At 35.4% G+C, this 22,438-nt stretch overlaps 1 protein-coding gene across 1 annotated transcript; it reads right to left on the bottom strand.

The window, feature by feature from the left end:
* Nucleotides 1–3,699: 3,699 nt before the first annotated feature.
* Nucleotides 3,700–7,156, bottom strand: LOC18429961 (Leucine-rich receptor-like protein kinase family protein). The gene is made up of 2 exons (XM_006840126.4): nucleotides 5,499–7,156; nucleotides 3,700–5,395 (listed from the first exon to the last, which is right to left on the bottom strand). The coding sequence occupies exons 1-2, from the start codon at nucleotides 6,977–6,979 to the stop codon at nucleotides 3,949–3,951; spliced, it is 2,928 nt and encodes a 975-aa protein (XP_006840189.3). The 5' UTR covers nucleotides 6,980–7,156; the 3' UTR covers nucleotides 3,700–3,948.
* Nucleotides 7,157–22,438: the final 15,282 nt, after the last annotated feature.

The raw sequence follows: 22,438 nt of genomic DNA, 5'->3' as shown, positions 1-22,438 counted from the left end.
ATGAAAAATGTTTCATGGGGTATGGAAACCAAATCTTTGGTCTGAAATTGTTTCTCTTTTCCCTAAACTGATTTCCCTAAATAGAGAAAAATCCAAATGTGATACGTTTATTCCTTTTTTTCTTGGAAATATGATAGGTCCAATTATGATGGGACAAGCTTGTGGGAACCTGTGACAGGGAGATAATGAGAATCCTCAAGGACACTCATCGATTAGGTGCATGTTGTGCCACCAATGTGGCTAGACCTTCAGAAAATTTGGAGCTAGTACTAGTTTTTTTGGTGCTAAATTTGGAGCTAGTACTAGTTTTTTTGGTTTCCAAGATTTAAGAGCTCCCATAAAATTGATAAGTTAGTTCCAGTTTTTAAGATCAGTGAAGCATTGATAACCTGTAAACTCAAGACAGATCGGGTAATGGTTCTCATTGAGGGTAGAATGAAGCCCTTGGTCTTGTAGACTAGTTAGGGATGAATAGGATAAGTGCCCCTTTACAGTTATACAAATGGCAATAAGCATATATAATAAGTCGAAGGAAATAACAATGAAGAGAAGATATATATTATCACTATCAATGAAGAGAAGATATATGAGTACCAAAATGTTCGATATATGCATGATCGAAGTGCTACTCCCTGTTTTATGTTCTGGAATCTGGGGGAACCTGTGCTTTCTAATTAACCACAAACGCATTTCTCAAATTACCAATAGTCAAAGAATACTAAAGGACAAAAAAAAAACATGAGTCGCAACTCTCACACAAAATACTCGTGAATCATTTTGGAGTGCCGCGACATCCAAATCACAACATTGATCTCACTTTTTTTATTGCTCAACAGTGAGCTAGCTGTACAAAAGTTTTTCAAAAGAAAACTCAAATGAGACTTTGATTTCATGTCTAGGATCTCATGCTAATACTCTCCAAATCCAGTTCCCCTATTCTTTTCGTCTTCCTCTAGGTTCAGATAGACATTTATCCTCAAACCCTCTATCGTACAAAATCTATAAATGCACACCTTGACAGCTATGCTTTAAAGCACCATTTGTTCAAGTGGGTGCCAAAAGAGATTGATCGATGATTGATATTCTCATGTCCTGAAACAGCAATCGGTTGATTCAGAAGCAAGGAATGTTGAGAGGTTTAGATGTTCAGTGGAAACATGATCCACATGGGCTTGAAAAATGCACAAAAGAGCATAATCTCTTGTTATTTGGCTGCAGCTACTATCCTTCATATGGTATTGCTCCATTGTTAAATTGCATATAGCATGTGACCGATTTAAGTTCGGTTGGAACTTAACCCAAATACTTCCACTCACCAAAGGAAATGCTTCGATCCTGGTTAGATAGGCTGCACTTTTACGCAGTCTATTTTTCATAGGCTTGATAAACTTATAGAGTTCAGATCTGCATCTGGTTCAGTATTCAGCTTAAAAAATTGTGTGTGTTTAAGGACTGTCTCCACCTTGTTTTCATGGTACTTGTCTTACTATATATGCGGATTCTTCTTTTTTGCTTCCTCTAGTCTCTCATCTTTCAAATAGAATTGGTTTGTACAGTCAGTCTTTGGCGTGATTGGGTATTGTATAACATTGCAATACTACTACTCTAATTCAAATCCTATAACTGAACTACTCAGAAAAATAAAACAAAGCCATAATCAAAGGATGCTAAATAGTAAATTCATGCTATGTGGTGTGAGCTACTTCATCTTGTGAGTTTCCTTTAAAGCTAGAATGTGGCCTGAGAACTGAGCCCAGCAATGTTTGGTTTTTAAGTGAAATTCCAACCTGCAATTTGATTTCAAGCAGTGCTTAATTTTCAAATTGAATTGAATTGAATCTCGACTGCAGTGGTCTTCCAAATTGTGGTTTTTTTTTTTTTCCTGAAAATCACTCCGAGTTCTACTACAAAAAATGTTCAAAATCTCTCTCTCTCCTATCATTATCACCACTGCTACCACCAAGCCAATTATACACGACCTTCTCTCTCTCTCCTATCATTATCACCACTGCTACCACCAAGCCAATTGTACACCACCTTCACCACCTCCAACTCCATCATCACTGTGCTACCATCACCCCGTGCACTGCCACCACCACCACCACACTGCCTTCACTACTAGCACCATTACCACTACCATCACACTATCACCACCACCACCACCATTACTGTGATACCACTTGCTTCACTACCACAACCATCACGCTGTCACCACCATCACTATCATCTGACCACCACCATACTGTTGTGATGTCATGGTTTGAAAAATCATGGCAAATGCAAGGCTGAATCATATTTTAAGTCTATTTCTCAGTATATAAACAGGTGTTTAATTAGCAAGAATATAACATAAAACTAGATATTTTAATTAAGAAATGGAAACATAAATACAATTTATTGATAAAAGAAACATGCCGGCAACTCCTAGTTGTTGAGCCAGGAGTCTTGAAGGGAACAAATTAAAAGAGCCTTATAAAAAGAGCTGGAGAGTCCTGTTTTCAAATGTAAATTGGTTTGAAACCGGTTTTAGTGAAGAGTGCGTAAAGCTTGACAAATGACAATCATCAAGGTACAACAAACAGGCTCAAGGCATAGGTCCCGAGCTGACATTCAAAAAAAAAAGAAAAGATAACCATCTAGGTGTTGATCTTAGATATTCAAATGTATTAATTTAGATAAATTTAGCATGCTCACAGCCTACTGAGAAATATTTAAGAGAGAAAGCAGGTGGGAATAGGAAGAAAAAGAAAATATAAATAAACCCTCATGCTGCAGAGAGACAAAGTGAGATCAAGAAAATAAGATGGTAAAGCAAAGAAACTGAAAAGCAACATATAAACCAATCAGTACAAAGAAGGCATCCCTCACTCTCCCCGTATATCATCCTCTCTCCCTATTTCCCCAACTCCCCCTATCTCTATCCTTCTATTCCCCCTTCTCTCCTTGTGTTTGGTCTTTTCTCTACCTTTTTCTATTTCTGTCTTGCTTCTCTGTATATGTACTTCTTTCATTCTCTCAATGAAATCCTTAATGTTTCAGGAAAAAAAAGGCACTTGAGAGGTAAAAGCCCAAGTGCTTTACCCCCTTTGTCAGTGCTCCAAAAGTCTTCTTGTAAAATAGTTATACCTTATTTAACCCATCATGCGTATGGTTTGACTGGATAACAACAATGTTTTTTAAGTGCTTTTAGAAACTACAAAAAACTTAATGGGGAGAGAGTTGGGCCTGTTATGGTAAAATACTTGAGCCACCATCAACCCTTTCACTCACTTAGTGAAGTTTTGAACATGTCAGAAGGAAAAAGGTTTTAGAAAAAGAAGCAAAAACTGAAAAAGAGAAGAAACAAGCCTGAAGAAGCAGCCTACCACAAATGGTTGCCAGGGCTCTAGGCTGGTGTACTGTAAACACAAAGTTCAAACCACCTTACTACCCAAAATAATGTACTCCCTAAAAGGAGGAGTCAGTTTTGGGAATTAAAATCTACTATGCATAGTATTCCACTCTTTTTCTAACAGTTCACCCAAAAAGATACCCTATTTTAAATACAGCTACTGATCTTCTACTTTTCCTCTTTTATTTTTCTGCTTTTTTCCACCATCATTTTCTTTTCTCTAATAGGAACCACCAAGATCATTATAACCAAAATGGGGCCACAATGCCTCCATGATCCCCACATTCATTTCACCACAGAGCTTCCACTAACAATTTAAAATGCAGGTTCTTAAAATCTTTCGCCATTACAGTAAGTCCACCACCACTACAAATAATGTGATCAGAGAGAGAGAGAGAGAGAGAGAGCGCAGAGAGAGAGAGAGAGCGCAATGAAGGACACAAAAAATAGAGATGCAGTACATAAAAATTTACACTAGAAAACTCGAAATGAATTAGAGAAGGACAGACAGAGAGGGAGAGAAAGGCATTATCACCAAGCAGAGTTGATATACATTCTCAGAAGACTTCCATTCTCTCAGGAACTGGGGTCTTGATCACCTGCAATATTTGAACCACCTCTGCCATCGAAGGCCTACTCGAAGGCACCTGAGATGTGCAAACAAGTCCAAGCCTCAACAATGGCACCACCTCCTCCTCGGCATATTCCTCCATTTTCATATCAACACATTCTAATCCCCTTCCTCTTTCTACCATAGACCTCACATCCTCACAAAGCATAACCATATCGTCCTCTCTGTACTCGACAGCCCTCCTTCCACTCACTATCTCAAGCAATAACACACCAAAACTATACACATCACACTTTTCGTTGACGCACAAGCTCCCACAAGTGAGCTCAGGAGCCATATAACCTGGGCTCATGCTAAGCCCACGTTTGCCTAGACTCGAGAAAAGCCTCACAAGCCCATAGTCAGATAGTTTTGGGATGCAATTTGCATCAAGCAAAACATTGCTAGGCTTGAGACCATAATGGACAATTGTTGGGCGACAGGCATGGTGGAGATGAGCCAAGCTTTTTGCTACTCCTAGGGCTATCTTGAACCGAATAGCCCATGAAAGAGATGGGCTTTTGCCGGAAAAAAGCCTCTCATGGAGGCTTCCTCCAGGAACAAATTCAGAAATTAGCAGCTGCAACTGTGGGGCCCAGTAGTAACCCTTGAGGCCGACCAAATTGGGGTGCCGAGCTCTCGCAAGGTTTCGAACCTCATTATCGAAATCCTCCTCTGATAATGATAGATTTGAAGAGGGAAGTCTTTTAATGGCAACAACTCTTCCCTCTCCTACTGTTGCTTTATAGAGTGTTCCAAAAGCTCCTCGACCCACTTCTGAGGCCTTGTTCAAGAGTGACTGAGCATTGTTAACCCAGTCTTCAGACCCTGCCTCAAACATAACGAGCCTACCCATGGCTTGATTAGAGCACTTGGAACCACCAGACGACAGAGAATCAATGGGTATGTTGTTTGGGGCCCTCCTTTGAGCCGAAACATTCAGAAGGGTCACGACCAAAACTCCGAGAATTATGAGAGAAGCAGCAGATATCGCTATGATGGCTGAGACACTGAGAAATTCTTTACGCTTTGATTTACCAGAATTCCTCAGATCTGGAACTATGGTGCCTGCTACTCCATCATAAGCATTGGGGTCGAGAACTAATGGTTTTGGGGTATTCATTTTGCAGGGTTGGTCATTCAAGATTGGAGAGCAAATGCCAAGATTTCCCTCTAGTGAACTCTGGTCTAGGCTCTGGAATATGCCTCCACTTGGGAGCCTGCCGGTTAGTTGGTTATAAGAAAGGTTCACAGCTACGAGGCTCTCTAGGCCTCCAAGTTCTTGTGGTATCTCTCCACTTAGTTTGTTAAGGGCCATGTTGAGGACCTCAAGCTTCTGCAACTTCAACAGTGATGATGGAATTGAACCATTTAAGCTATTGTTTGATAAGCTCCTGAATGGCAAAACAAACCATGAAATCAAATATGAACTAAATTGAAGCAGGTATTTTATCTCAAATACATTTACCAGTCAAAAGGCGTGAAGGTGAAACTTACAGAACGTAAAGGTTCGAACAACTTCCAATCTCTTGTGGTATTGGGCCACTCAGGGAATTACCATCCAATGCTAGGACCGAGAGGCTTTTGGAGCTGCATAAATTTTCAGCAATCGAACCATGAAGGCCACTATAGCGAAGATCCAATTCTGATAACATATGCAAATCTCCAAGCTCTGGTGGTATTCTTGAATCCAAACTATTCCAAGACAAGTTGAAATAAGTCAAGTTAGAACAGAATATTATTTCAGGTGGAATGCTTCCTCTAAGGTCGTTTTTAGAGAGATCAAGCACTTGAAGGGACTCAAACGGAAGAAGGGCCATAGTCCCATTGAACAAATTATCTCTAAAACGTATCTCTGAAAGCCTGTCACACTTGGCTAGAGACTCAGGAATCGAACCAGATAAGCTGTTATGAGACAAACTGAGATAGCTCAATAATTTAAGGTTGCCCAATGAATCAGGAAGAATGCCCTTGAAGCCATTGCTCGAAAAATCCAAGTATTGAAGGCTCTTCATGTTACCAATCCATGGAGGAAGCTCCCCCATCAAGTTATTCCCAGCTAAGCTGAGGTAAGAGAGAGAAGTGAGGCTTTGGAAAGAGGACGGAAGAGCCCCACTAAAAATGTTATTGCTGAAATCCAAGTGCATCAAATGGATGCAAAAACCAATGTCTAAGGGTAAGCTACCAGAGAATAAATTTCCCTGTAAATGTAGCTCTTTGAGGTTGTGAAGGCCTGCAACACCTTCTGGAACAGGGCCTGAGAAGCCATTGTTAGAGAGATCCAAAACTCTAAGCCTCTTCAATAACCAGATTCCATTAACAAAGTCAGGGTCACCTTGGAGATGATTTGAAGAGAGATTTAACCCACCCAAGAACATGCATTTTGACAATGTGTAAGGGAGGCTCCCCTCAAAAGAGTTACCCCCCAAATTAACAAAACGGAGAGAGAAACAGTTATTGAAGACATAATCGGGGATTGTTCCAGAGAGAGAATTCTCGGAGAAGTCCAAAACTTGAATTGAACTCATGTTGCCAAGGCTTGGTGGAATGGAACCAGATAGACTGTTTCGACTGAGATTCAGTCTCCTCAAGCTTTCGATGCGAGCCAGCTCCGGGTTTATGGTCCCTGAAAAGTTGTTGTTAGAGAGAGAAAGAGCCTGCAAATTCTGCAACTTTTCGAGACCCCTACCGATCTTTCCTGATAAACTTAATCCATCAAGAGAAACCTCGGTGACTCGACCACTGTTCCGGTCGCATTGTACGAAGTTCCAGTGACATGGGGAGTCATCATCTTCACTCCATGAAGAGAGAGAAGAGGTTGGGTCTTGAATGCCGGCTTTGAAGACTATGAGACCCAAAACATCATCGTTGAGTTGCAGAGAGATGCTTGCAGCTCTGCAACTGAAGAAGAACCCTCCTAAAACCCATGACAACATGAAGAAGAAGAAGAAAGAACCCATTTCCTGGATGTTCTTCATTCTTCTTCTGCTTTTTGTGATTCTTCCTACTTGTTTCTCTTACTTCTACTGTGGAAGTTGAAGTCCTGCAACGGGTGAGTGGACTTCCTGTTCCACTTCTACTCCCCACTTGACACTCGGGCCCTACTCTATCTCTCTCTCCAATTTCGGTTTCTTCCATAAATTTCGGCAATTCACGGCTGCTTTTTTTTGTTCCCGAAAATATTGCCCGTCGGAGAATGTTTTCTCGAAATACCACCCAAATGGCAAGTTTGACCTCGCCATTGAAAAAGTAAAAAACAAAAGGAAACCATGGACCGATGGTCTACGGTACACTATAGGGATATTTATAAAGGGTAATAGTTTGAAGGGTTATGTCCCGAGCTCATGCCATTTAGTAATTTAATATTGTATTTAACAAATTTTAAATATTTATATATCTTTGTTTTTTATATTAAATTTTTTTAATAAAAGTATTTTTAGTCATTAAAAAAAGTGTGATATCATCTATATGTGATGTTACATCACTTGTATAGAGCACACTAGTAGTATTTATTGCTTCATGTGGGCAATGTCCCACTCATATGGATAATATCATATCTTCTTAATGACCAAAACTACCCTTACTAAAAAAACTCAATGTATAAACAAGATTATATAAGTGTTCAAAATTTATTGAGTACAATGTTAAATTATTTTATAGTGCGAGCACCCTAACATAAACCTAATTTGATAGGCCCAATTAAAATAAGTAAAGCCTCTTCTCATAACTAACTAAAAATTGATTGTATACAATAAGGCCATTTACCTTTGATACAAAGAGGTCACAATTATTTATAACCATCCGATGTGAAATTTGATAGCTTGGGTGTGTCACAAAGTTCGCGAAAAATTATTCTGAACTTTGAGCTTGGTCCATAAAATAAATATGGCCACTCAATATAACATTAAATAGTCAATATTAATTTTGACCACCTTGTACCAAAGATAAATGGTCCCATTGTATACTTTTCCAATTAGGTGTGAAAATTGTGACCACTTTGTACCTTGAAAATTGCAATACAAGCATTAGAAAACTTTTACATTGACCATCTTGGCTTAAACATTATGGTTGTAAAAAAAAAAGATTTCAAGCTCTAAAAATAATGTATATTGTAACAAATTGTCTAGACCGTCCATTTCACCTTTAAAATAAATATTCATAGACTTGCAGGATCTATACCATTTTTTGAGTTTCGAATTTCAATATCGGTGTTGAAAATTAATTTCAGAGCCATCATGGATATTTCCATTGCTGAAAGTGCTTTCCAGACGAAAATTTGCGGTGACACTTTATTTTATTTTCATAAAGCCCACGCCTTATAGAAAACCCATCCTATGATAAATGGGCAATACAAGAGTTTGGAAACACCGAACAAGACTTCAAATTAGGAATCGAGCTTGGGCCTTAGCGATTGAGATTTAAGAGGGTTATATCTCTAAGTTTGATTTATACAGTTGAACTACCGAAACATGAATAAAAAACAAAGGAACTAAATTACTAGGGGACATATTGCAATTCACCTAATTCTGCTTGGGTAATTTTTTAGTAGGATCGATACATGATATAATAGCTGAAAAGATAAAAATCTTAGGATCCTTGAAACAATAGGTTCCTATAATTGGATTGCCTCCCCACCGATTCAAGTTGACTCGATGATTGGGAATTGGCGGGGCAAAATTTTTAGAGAAATGATCCTATAGGACCCTCCCCCACCCATGTGTATAGGACCCCAAAGGATCACCATTAAATTGACATGGATCTATAGAAAAGTCAAATCCCACACCCATGTGATAACTTTTTTAGAGATCCATGCCAACTTTAATGGTGAACATTTGAGGTCCTACACACATAGGTGGAAGAGGGTCCTATAGAATCATTACTCAAATTTTTAACACCAATAATTCTCGTGATTGTTGGATATGGTTCTAAAAGAAATAGAAATCCAATAATATTAGGACTCTTGAGTATGTCTCATCTAACACCTATAGGAAGTTTCGTACTTAATGTGGACACCTAACTTTATATATATATGGGATGAAAGGGCAGAGAATTTGTATACCTTATTTACGTCACCATATAGGAAAGATGACTTCTTGTAAAGAGAGAGGCAAGGGCTTCTTATGCTTCAAAGGCAAGGCCTCCCCCTAAAGAGAACAAAGCTTCCTATAGAGAGCAACACCACCAATGTACCTCATGTTCATTGAGAGGCTAATTTATTGTAGAGAAGCGGTTCTCATGAAGATTTTTAGTGGTTTTCCTTTTTAACGAGAAAAAATCTCGGTTGCTCTCATGGATCTCTTCCTAGATAGTGGTTTAGCTGTGAAATAGAAATGGATATCTTCTTGAAAAATGTATTAGCTATGGAAGATGGGCTTCTTCCTGGACACTGGCTTAGCTGTGGAACAGAGATGAGAGATCATCAAGTCATGCTGATCAGGAGAGCGGGTCTAAAAGGGTAACTCTATGTCTCAAAATCTGTGGTGGAACTTTCATTACTATAATGGATTTCAGTTTGTTGATGTAGCCCTCTTGGGGTGAACTATGTAATCTTTGTGTTCTTGTGGCCTATGTATTTCATGCTTTATTTCTCGCATTATTACTCGTATTCTGTCATATTTTGTTTCTAGCTGGAAAAGTACACGATCTTGGTAGGATCCAATTTTTGAAATTCTTGTTTCCACATCTAAGAGGGTTATTAAATGATAATAATCAATTTCCATGGTTAATTCACACTGACCATCATCAAGAGTCCTTGGTGGAGATCCTCGATGTGCCATTTAGCCAATTATATAGTTACAATATTTTATCCTTCCTTTTTTTTTCTTTTTCATTTTTTCCGAAATGTGCACAATGAGACGATTTACTTTTGATACAATGAGACTTGAAATTGGGTGGTTGAAGACATTATTGTTTCGGCATGAAGTCCAAAATAAAATTTCTCAATAGTAACATTTTTTTATAATGGATTTCACATCCAATGGTTAAAAATAATTATGAACTTCCTATACAAAAAATCGATAGTCTCGTAGTTTAAAATCCTTTTTGTCAATTTTTTTACTTCCAAACTTTTAAGCCAAAAAGGTATATTTTATTATAATAAATACTTTTATGGATTCTCATGTTGGTAAAAAAGGGGACGAAGAACTCGCAACAAATCTCATATTTTGAAGGACAATATTGTTGGATTGCGTATCGCATAGGGTCGATGGTTTATCCAGAACTATTGAGAATAACTTCCTTTGTTGTGCATTCTCGTGGCCCTGAAACCCTGTTATAAAGAGAGGGGGGGGAAAGGCCATTCTACAATATTTGATTTTTCTTCTTAGAATCTTCGTGAAATGGCACTCAAATGTTAAGAGATTCAAGAGTTATCTATTAATCCTCGAAAAAATATTTTTTCTCTCTAAAAATCTTTTCAAAAATAAATAATGAATAATATAATAATTAATATATATATATATATATATATATATATATATATATATATATATATATATATATATGGAAAAGTTTATATAAGGTTGTAACCTTAAAATGTAGAATCACATATGCACCTCAAAAATCTATCAGAAATGTTGTTTTAATGTTGAAAAAACACTCTACTTGATCATCTCGACATCAAGATGTATGAATATGAAAAAAAAAAAATTTGTTTTAGTTGGGTAGTGGGTCCCAATTACAATCACACATATATCACACTCACAATCGTTCTTAGAAAATACGATCTGGTTGGCTAGATACACCACCAGATATACAGTAGAGAGTAATAGTAGGAAAAGAGAGTATAGTAACGGTAGAGAGAGTATAGTAACGGTAGAGAGTAGTAGTAGAAAAAGAGAGTATAGTAATAGTAGAAAAAGAGAGTATAGTAACAGTAAATAGGTTGCAGAGGAATGCAAGGACTGCAGAGATGAAGAGGTTACAGAGAAGTGGAGACTGAGGGAGAAAACTCGTGGTGCATGATGAATGAGCTTCTGCCCCCTTTTATAGCCAGTGGATGTGAAAGAAAGATTTCAAGTCCGCTACAGGGTCTGAGGATGTTGATGGTGCTGGATGGGTCCCATAGATGTCGGTGAAAAGCCCGAAAGGTGTGAATAGTAAAAGGTGACAAGACAAAAAGGTGAATAGTAAAGGTGATAAGACAAAAAGGAAAAGCTTTTGTCGGCAAGAACTATTTTGTCGATAGGAACTAATTTGTCAGCATGAACTATTTTGTCGGCAGGACTTCATGTACTAGTGAAATGCAGTCGTTCCGTCCTTGATAGCATTTCGATTGTTCATCCCTTTTGGGATAGTCCAAACTCTATGTCTTCATTTTCCTGTACGTAGTCTTCTTCATTCTGCGTGGATGTAGACATTGCTTCTTCTTCTTCATCGAACATTTGCAACAATTTTCTTTTGAGTTCTTCTTTCGTAACAGTAGGATTTTGTTGCCTCATTTTATTGATATAGGTGGTCGTATTAACTTCTTCTTTTGGAGGTGCAAGTGGTACTTTTTTCAGTTTTATATTTTCGAGATTAATGGTCTTATTTTCATATACATCCAACCATTTTACGTATATTTGTCTTCCGAGTTTTGGGATGTATTCCCAATTATTAGTATAATCTTCGGTTATTTGATAGGACTATTTCATAATCCATGGTACTTGTTATAGAGCTATGAAATACATATGAAGGTCTATTCTGATATCATTATTATTATATTCCATGAATTTTCGTTGAGAAGCTTGGATGTTAAGTTGTAATATTTATGTCCCTGAGCCTCATAATCGGAACCAATTTGTAAACCAATTTGGGAATTCCCCCACTATTTGTATCTTTATTTGTATGAACCAAGTATGGGAGTTATTATTATTTTGAAGGGCAAATACTCTATGCCAGGCTGTGATATATTAAAAGTATTGAAAATATTTATTAGTAAATCCTTCTGATTGCATTTTTCTTGGTTTTGAAGGTTCCATACCCCAGTCTTTATATGAAAGTATTTTTCGTATCTGAAATTTAGAGTAGGCTATCTTATTTGTATTTTTCTTATAGAAGTGGACCAATGTAATTGATGAACACTCTATGTCTGAATGCGCTCCAAATGGACACCAAGGGACAGACAGTGTTTTTCCATACTAATATGGAAAAATCAAATGCTGTTATACCCAAGTCTATAAATTGGTCTCAAATAACTCTTCCAAAAAAATGGTCTTTACACTGTAAAAACCAACAGTCTAGAATCCCGGTAAATAGAGACCTAGATCAAATAATTGAGTATCCTGATGGGGATATAGAAATACAGTTTAATTCAAATAGACGAACTCGAATAAACCTTTCAAAAGGTTCTTTTCAACTACCATCAAGACATTCTATACCCTCAAGATACTCTATTTCTTCTATACCACAAACTGAACAAAGAGAGACTTCTATAAGCCCTATAATTGATGGGTTAACTAGAACAAACAGGCATATACAACAACCAGTGTACAAGATATATGAAACTAGCTCTCCAGAAAGAACCCACACCATTTGATTTGGACTTTAATATTCTGACTCTTCAGAAAAAAGAAAAATTCAAAATATATAAAGATAGAATCAAGAACGACTTTTTGTCTGAAGAAAATAAAAAAATATGAGATTGGTATCTGGCTGAATTTCCCCAAGAATTGTTGGGTGCATTTTTAGGGATAGAGTACCTAACCCATTTTAATGCTTTATTAAGCGGTTTATAGTTTATTACCAACCAGGGAGCTCATCTTTCTATTTCAAAGGATTTTTCCACGTAGAATGCTGAACAACTCCAAGGAGAAGAACTTTTCCTGATAAGCCTCTTCTGCAATAAGTCAGCAATCTCTTGTTTGCAAATTTCTAAGAGTCGGGGATTCATTTGTATTGGCCTAGCTTTAGCAGGGATTTTATTTTAATGAAAATCAGTTTCATAAGGTAGACTGACAATATGCTTTTTTCTATCCCAAAAAGCATTTGGTAGTTCAACACATATTTCTCTTTCAATATTATTCTTGAAATTTTATATTAGTCTTTTATTCTCAAGCAGTAAGAGCTTAGTTTCTATAGCTTTATATTTAATTTCTTCTTTGAGGTAATATAAGAATTTTTCTTAAAAATTGCTTCTTTCATATTGTTAATTTCTCGAGTAGGTTTCTCAAGAAATTCAAATTTCACATTATGCCCTTCTATATTGGCTTCAATATATTCGATGTCAAATTCAAATGAAGAGAGAATACCTTGCCATCGAGCAAACATTTCCTTGGAAACTAGGTTTTTGACTTCTTTTTGAAGAATATCCCAAGCAGCTTTACAGTCAGTGCAGATGAAAAAATTTCGATTGAGCAGGTCACTTTGGAATTTAGTGACACAATAGACAATAGCAAGAAGTTCTTTTTTAATTGTTGAGTAAATTTTGCTGCGTTGGATTCCAAACTTTAGAAGTGAATCGTACCAATTGTTCAATATTTTCAATTTTCTGCTTTAGGATCCCTCCCAATCCTATCTCCAAAGCATCACATTCAATTATTTTGAACACAGCAGGGTTAGAAAGTGTAAGACATGGTAATTTCTTGGCTTTTAACTTTATTTTTCTTACTGCTATCGTATGAATATTGGTCCATTCAGGTGGGTTTTTTCGAAGTCTTTGAAATAATAGTTTAGCGTCAATAGCTAAATCTTTATAAAAATCAGCAATATAATTTAAACAACCCTAAAACCTTTGAAGCTTAGTTTTATTTGTGATGATATCTGGGAATTTATTTGAAAATTCAATAGCCCTATCAATTGGAACTATCCTGCCTTGAAATATATTGTGTCCTAAAAACCTTATTCTTGTCTGACAAAGACTAATCTTTCTAGCTGAAACGACCAGTCCTGCAGATTTTATTGCCTTAACAAAAATATTTAAGTGCTTAAAATATTGTTTAATGCTTTCAGAGAATATTAAAACATCATCAATATAAACAATTATAAATTTTGTATAAAGGTTAAAAATATCATTCATAAAGTTCTGGAATTTTGAAGGAGCATTTTTACGACCAAAAAGAATTATGTTCCATTCATATTGCCCAAAAGGGACATTAAAAGGAGTCTTATATTTATCCCTTTTAACAATTTGGATTTGCCAATATCCAAATTTTAAATCAAATTTAGAAAAAATACAGGCATTTACCAATCTATCTAGCAAATCTTTTTTATTAGGGATAGGGTACCTAACCCATCTTAATGCTTTATTAAGCGGTTTATAGTTTATTACCAACCGGGGAGCTCCTCTTTCTATTTCAGAGGCTTTTTTCACGTAGAATACTGAGCAACTCCAGGGAGAGGAACTTTTCTTGATAATCCTCTTCTGCAATAAGCCAGCAATCTCCTTTTTGCAAATTTCTAAGAGTCGGGGATTCATTTGTATTGGTCTAGCCTTAGTAAGGATTTTATTTTCATGAAAATTAGTTTCATAAGATAGACTGACGATATGCTTTTTTCTATCCCAAAAAGCATTTGGTAGTTCAGCACATATTTCTCTTTCAATATTATTCTTGAAATTTTCTATTAGTCTTTTATTCTCAGGCCGTAAGAGCTTAGTTTCTATAGCTTTATATTTAATTTCTTCTTTGAGGTAATATAAGAATTTTTCTTTATTAAAAATTGCTTCTTTGATATTGTTAATTTCTCGAGTTTTAGGTTTCTCAAGAAATTCAAATTTTACATTATGCCCTTCTATATTGGCTTCAATTCCTATACTATCAATCTTTATGGGGTATAGCATGTTAAAAAATGGAGTTCCCAGGATTACAGGTTGGCTTAATCCTTTTACCATAATAAAGGGAAACTCGAAGCAATTTCCATTATCACATACTGCAGCATTTGAAAGTTTATAATTTACAATCATCTTGCTGCCATCTACTGTATTTAAGACTTGAGTAGTCTTACTAAAATATTTAGTAGGAACAAGCCCTTCATTTATACAATTCAGGTCTGCACCTGAGTCTATTAAAGCAAGGGCCAGAAAACTATATTCTTAATGAACAATTATCTTTATCATAGTGAACCATTGTCAAGTAGACTGACATAATTACAATCTTGCATCGTATTAGAGGACTCTGGTTCATCCTTTACTATTTTAGGGAGAAATTCTTCTGCTCTAGGCGGCAGAGGCTTTTTATAACTATTTATGATATTATCAAATTCTAATTCATCGTCTGAATTTACAGGACTGTCCTCCACATGGTTGGAGGCTAGTTCTAAAACCTGTACTCTATTTTTTAGATTTATTAGTTCATTTCGAACTTCATTAATTTCTTGTCTCAACTCAGAGACAGATGGTTCCTTATGATTATTATTTTATCCTCGACCCTCCTAAGGATTTTAGCAAAACTATAATCCTCTTGGGTGCGAACTAAAGGAGGATAAGGTTTTTTATTCATTTTGGCTATATTTATGTATTGGACTAAAGCTTCTCGCTTAGTCTCAGGGTCAGTTATCTTATCTATTATATCTATGATTAGATTCTCTTCTTTGGTAAGGGTGTTACAGAAACAATTAATATCAGTATTTTCATTTTCTGAGTCTAAATTGCTGAGAATTAAATCTTTGTCTTCTATTTCTCCAGCCAGCATTTCTGAATCAGAACTAGAGGAATTATCAGAAGATTCTTCATTGATTTGTAATATATGAAATAGTTGATCTCTGACATTATCATCTAATTGTAGGGCATTTATTTTTTTCTTTATTCTGCTTTTATTCTTATAATGGCCTACTTTTCCGCAATTATAACAAACAGGTAACCTTCTTTTTCCCCTTGTCCTTTCAAAATTATTATTTTTTGGAGATAACTTTTTAGAAAACTTGTCTTTGACCGAAGTTTTATTGGATCCTAGTTTATTGTTATATTTTCTATTTTTCTTTTTTCTTTTATCAGAGTCTTTGGAGGAAGGCAGAGTGTTAAATCCAAACTGTTCACAAAACTCTCCTAATTCTTTTCTTCCAATCATTCTTTATTTCTCTAGCTGCCTTTTTAGTTTTAGATCTGTACAGAGAGCAAGGCCATCTGCACAAATTTCAGCCAAGAGTTCTCCTAGTGTATATAAAGAATAGGGTATTAATCCTCCATGTTTATTTTTCAATCGAGTTTTAACCTTCTTGGCAAAATGATGGGGCAACCCGGCTCTAAACTTCTCCTTCCAATGATCTGATTTACTGTCTTCTCTGGAAAGGAGTCTAGAGAAGAATACATCTTTATATCACTTATAGTGGGATAGTATTGGGCAGCTTAGATTAGAAAGTAGGTCTTCTGATCTTGCATCTAGTAATGCAGTACTTCCCACAAAATGGAGAGTAATTATATATATTAGAGTATTAACTGCATTACTTTCATTATTCACTACATCTTCGCCATATTCATTTTTAACTGCCCACTGCTTCGTGGTAGTTAGTATTTTATTTTTTGTATTTTCTTCCATATGGAAATCCCACCATCCTCTTAGCCACCCTGTAAATCCACAAATAATGGCCTTGGCTATTTCTTGGTCATGATTTCCACTTATTTTACACACAGTTGCGTACATAGTCATATGCGTCATTAGATCAAGTATTTGATTTTCTGACATTCCGTCAATATTCCAATTTACTATGGATCTTCCTGAATAAGATACAGAGCTAGTAATCAAATCTTCTTCAAACTGGAGATCTACAGGAGTAGGCCTAGGATAATACATTCTGGTTTGATAAGTTGGTCTTACGTTTCTCCTGTAGTCTATTCTATTTACTTCAAGGCTTTCTGTTTTAAAAGCCTGTTCTATTAGATAAAGATTCTTCTTGAAGCATCATTGCTCCTTGAACAGTAGGCACTCCTTTCCCTTTTAAGCTCAGCTCTGCCAGTTTTTTTACTAATTCATCAATCAATTCTTTATTGTCGTCTTTCTTCTTTATTCCATGAAGGCTAAAGTGTTCTTTATTGAGCACTGGAGGAGGTTTGAACAAAAGAGCTTTTTTTTTCGTTGATGTCGATTGTTTTATTTTGAGGTTTAACAATCATATTTTCTATTTTCGTTGTCTGCTTTCCAATAGTCTGAAGGCAAAGATTGGTATAATTATTTTTCTCAATAATATGAGGTATGGCATCTATTTTGTGTGTATGATGCTCAGTCTCTTTTGGAATAACTTTATAGGGAGAAGCTTTAGTTTCTGGTTTATCTTCTAATGCTCCTTTTAGTTGAGGACTTTTTTCAGGAGGGTGAATACTATGTATTTCTTCTCCTTTTGTTGTGTGAAAGGTTTGATATTGGTTTTCTAGTATATTAAGGCCGAAATTTGGAATTAGTATTTCATTTTCTTTTAGGAAATATCTTAACTAGTCAAAGAACTTTAAATTCTGTTTAGCTTTCTTTATAAATTTATTGAATTTTTTATGCAATGCATCCAACAATTCTTGGGGAAATTCAACCAGATACCAATCTCGTATTTCTTTATTTTCTTCAGACAAAAAGTCGTTCTTGATTCCTTCTTTATCTATTTTGAATTTTTCTTTTTTCTGAAGAGTAAGAATATTAAAGTCCAAATCAGATGGTGTGGGTTCTTTATCTGGAGAGCTAGGTTCATATATCTTGTACAATGGTTGTTGTATATGGTTGTTTGTTCTAGTTAACCCATCAATTATAGCTCTTATAGAAGTCTCTCTTTGTTCAATTTGTGGTATAGAAGAAATAGAGTGTCTTGAGGGTATAGAATGTCTTGATGGTATTCGAAAAGAACCTTCTGAAAGGTTTATTCGAGTTCGTCTATTTGAATTAAACTATATTTCTATATCCCCATCAGGATACTCAATTATTTGATCTAGGTCTCTATTTACTGGGATTCTAGACTGTTGGTTTTCATAGTGTAAAGATCATTTTTCTGGAATAGTTATTTGAGACCAATTTATAGACTTAGGTATAACAGTATTTGATTTTTCCATATTGGTTTGGAAAAATACGGTCTGTCCCTTGGTGTCCATTTGGAGCGCATTCGGACATAAAGTGTTCTTCACTTTATAGTATATTCTATATACTAAAGCAATATTTTGGGATCCTTGATTCATATTAAATCCCTGAGTTTTTATATTTAGAGTGAGAACCTTTAAGAGGTTCAGATCAGTCAAAGAAACCGAAAAATTTGAGAAACAGTTAAGATATATAGGACCATTGCGTAGGCTAGATTATACTATTCCTAACCGAGAGTTAGAAAATTTATGATGACGCTCATCTCTTAAGCATAATAGGACAGAGTTATTTAGACCTAATCGAGTTAGAGGTTTTATTGCAATTTGGATAAGTCTTATATGTAAATATTTATACTCCTTACTTTTATGCTCTTGTATCATTTTATTAGAAAGCAATTGGAAGTTATCTTATTCATTAGTAATAGATATGCTTTGTTCTACGGTTTTGATAGCAAAACTTGATTTAAATTCAAAAGTTCCTTTTTTATAAACATCAGATACAGGGACCTTAGGAATATTCCAATTTTGTATTTGTTTTTCTATGTTGTCTATAGTTATTTCTTCTTTATTTCTTACTCGTAGTGTACTATTAGAGGAAGAGGTCGTTCTATTGGATAGAGTCCTAATAAAATTTGTCATCTTAGATAATGGTTGAATACTGAGTCAATCGGAAACAGTCCCTGTACCTTTTACGGCTCTTCCTGGCCTATTGGTAGTTCGGGTCATGACGACTTTTAGTTTCAATTCCTTTTATCTAAGTGAAAAATTTTATTAAGTTTTTAACCGTTAGAACAGTAATTTCTTCTAATTATAGTTCACCACTGTAAGCCTATGGCTCTAATACCAAAACAAACCAAGATCATATAAAATTTTAAAAATTCTATCAAATAGACAGATATGAGTTCAGAATCAACGGTACACAAACTTTATGAAGATAAATATTATTAAACAAAGAATACATAAAAGCGGTGAGATATCAATTTACAAGCCAATTCACATATGAAGCATTTTTTACTTTTAAACAAACTACTAATTTCACTTGCATGATAAGGGAAACGGAAAAACTTACATATGACACTTGCAATAGCTAGAGAATAATTTCCACTCGTCTGGACAATAGTTGAGTAGTGAGTCCTAATTACAATCACACATATATCACACTCACAATCATTATTAGAAAATGCGATCTGGTTGGTTAGATACACCACCAGATATACAGTAGAGAGTAATAGTGGAAAAATTGAGTATAGTAACAATAGAGAGAGAGTATAGTAACAGTAAATAGGTTGCAGAGGAATGCAAGGGCTACAGGGATGAAGAGGTTACAGAGAAGTGGAGACTGAGGGAGAAAACTCGTGGTGCCTGATGAATGAGCTTCTGCCCCCTTTTATAGCCAGCGGATGTGAAAGAAAGATTTCAAGTCCGCTACAGGGTCTGAGGATGTCGATGGTGCTAGATGGGTCCCATAGATGTCGGTGAAAAGACCGAAAGGTGTGAATAGTAAAAGGTTACAAGACAAAAAGGTGAATAGTAAAGGTGATAAGACAAAAAGGAAAAGCTTTTGTCGGCAGGTACTATTTTGTCGGCAGGAACTATTTTGTCGCCTGGACTTCGTGTGCTTGTGAAATGCAGTCGTTCCGTCCTGGATAGCATTTTGATTGTTCATCCCCTTTGAGATAGTCCAAACTCCATATCTTCATTTTCCTGTGCGTTGTCTTCATCATTCTGTGTGAATGTAGACATTGCTTCTTCTTCTTCATCGAACATTTGCAACAATTTTCATTTGAGTTCTTCTTTCATAGCAGTAGGATTTTGTTGCCTCATTTTATTGATATAGGTGGTCATATTGACTTCTTCTTTTGGAGGTGCAAGTGGTACTTTTTTCAGTTTTATATTTCCGAGATTAATGGTCTTATTTTCATATACATCCCACTATTTTACGTATATTTGTCTTCCGAGTTCTGGGATGTATTCCCAATTATTAGTATAATCTTCGGTTATTTGATAGGACCATTTTATAATCCATAGTACTTGATATAGAGCCATGAAATACATATGAAGGTCTATTCTGGTATCATTATTATTATAATCCATGAATTTCCGTTGAGAAGCTTGGATGTTAAGTGGTAATATTATTGCCCTTGAGCCCCATAATCAGAACCAATTTGTAAACCAATTTGGGAATTCCTCCACTATTGGTATCTTTATTTGTATGAACCAAGTATGGGAGTTATTATTATTTTGAAGGGCAAATACTTTATGCCAGGCTGTGATATATTCAAAGTATTGAAAATATTTATTAGTAAATCCTTCTGATCGCATTTTTCTTAGTTTTGAAGGTTCCATACCCCAGTCTTTACATGAAAGTATTCTTCGTATCTGAAATTTAGAGTAGGCAATCATATTTGTATTTTTCTTATAGAAGTGGACCAATGTAATTGATCCTCTTTCTAAGAGGATAGCTTCATAATATTCTCTGGTCTTATCCCCATCATTTGGATGTATATGGTTATTCATATAAATATTTGCTATTTCATATGGATCATTATCTCTATGGATATTTTTTATTACCATAATTGGCATAAAAGAGGTTTCTAGAAACCCACTTTTTTCTTCTATCGATGTTATTATTGGTACTGGTTCAGGCGAGAATGTTATTTCTTGCGCTTGTTTTTAAATTATTTGATTGGGTGTTATTTGTGAGGTTGAGGCTATTAGGGCTCTACTTGGTACAGGGACTACTTTCATCTTCCCTTTTCCCTTACTGGTGCTAGTGTTTGCTTTTGCGTTTCCTAACATCCTCTCCCCCTGCAAAAACTCACGGGTTAAAAAATCAGGAAGATAATTAGTATTTCCGGTAATGTGTTCAATGTCAAATTCAAATGAAGAGAGAATACTTCGCCATCGAGCAAAAATTTGCTTGGAAAGTAGGTTTTTGACATCTTTTTGAAGAACATCCTGAGCATTTTTCTTTATTAAAAACTGCTTCTTTGATATTGTTAATTTCTCGAGTTTTAGGTTTCTCAAGAAATTCAAATTTCACATTATGCCCTTCTATATTGGCTTCAATTCCTGTACTATCAATCTTTATGGGGTATAGCATGTTTAAAAATGGAATTCCCAATATTACAGATTGGCTTAATCCTTTTACCATAATAAAGGGGAACTCGAAGCAATTTCCATTATTATATACTGCAGTATTTGAAAGTTTATAATTTATAATCATCTTGCTGCCATCTTCTGTATTTAAGACTTGAGTAGTCTTACTAAAATATTTAGTAGGAACAAGCCCTTCATTTATACATTTCAGGTCTACACTTGAGTCTATTAAGCAAGGGTCTGGAAACTATATTCTTTCTGAACAATTATCTTTATCACAGTGAACCATTTTTTAGTAATACTTTGTCAAGGAGACTGACATAATTACAATCCTGTGTCGTATTAGAGGACTTTGGTTCATCCTTAACTATTTTAGGGAGAAATTCTTCTGCTTTAGACGGCAGAGGCTTTTTATAACTATTTATGATATTATCAAATTCTATTTCATCGTCTGAATTTGTAAGACTGTCCTCCACAGGGTTGGAGGCTAGTTCTAAAACCTGTACTCTATTTTTTTGAATTATTAGTTCATTTCAAACTTCATTAATTTCTTGTCTCAACTCAGAGGCAAATGGTTCTTTATAATTATTATTTTTATCCTCGACCCTCCTAAAGATTTTAGCAAAACTATAATCCTCTTGGGTGCGAACTAAAGGAGGAGAAGGTTTTTTATTCAATTTGGCTATAATTATGTATTGAACTAAAGCTTCTCGCTTAGTCTCAGGGTCAGTTATCTTATCTATTATATCTATGATTAGATTTTCTTCTTTGGTAAGAGTGTTACAGAAACAATTAGTATCAGTATTTTCATTTTCTGTGTCTGAATTGTTGAGAATTAAATCTTCGTCTTCTATTTCTCCAGCCAGCATTTCTGAATCAGAACTAGAAGAATTATTAGAAGATTCTTCATTGATTTGTAATATATGAAATAATTGATCTCTGACATTATCATCTAATTGTAGGGCATCTAGTTTTTTCTTTATTCTGAATTTATTCTTATAATGGCGTACTTTTCTACAATTATAACAAACAGGTATCCTTCTTTTTCCCCTTGTCCTTTTAAAATTATTATTTTTTCGAGAAATTTTTTTAGAAAACTTGTCTTTGATCGAAGTTTTATTGGATCCTAGTTTATTGTTATATTTTCTATTTTTCTTGTTTCTTTTATCAGAGTCTTTGGAGGAAGGTAGGGTGTTAAATCCAAACTGTTGATAAAAATCTCCTAATTCTTTTCTTCCAATCATTCTTTGTTTCTCTAGCTGCCTTTTTAGTTTTAGATCTGTACATAGAGCAAGGCCTTCTGCACAAATTTCAGCCGAGAGTTCTCCTAGTGTATATGAAGAATAGGGTATTAATCCTCCATGTTTAT

This window comes from Amborella trichopoda, chromosome 6 (genome assembly GCF_054954075.1).
Source record: "Amborella trichopoda isolate Santa Cruz 75 chromosome 6, AtrichopodaSantaCruz75HAP2 v2.0, whole genome shotgun sequence".
NCBI classification, from domain to species: domain Eukaryota; kingdom Viridiplantae; phylum Streptophyta; class Magnoliopsida; order Amborellales; family Amborellaceae; genus Amborella; species Amborella trichopoda.
This window is presented reverse-complemented; position numbering and strand designations above follow the sequence as displayed.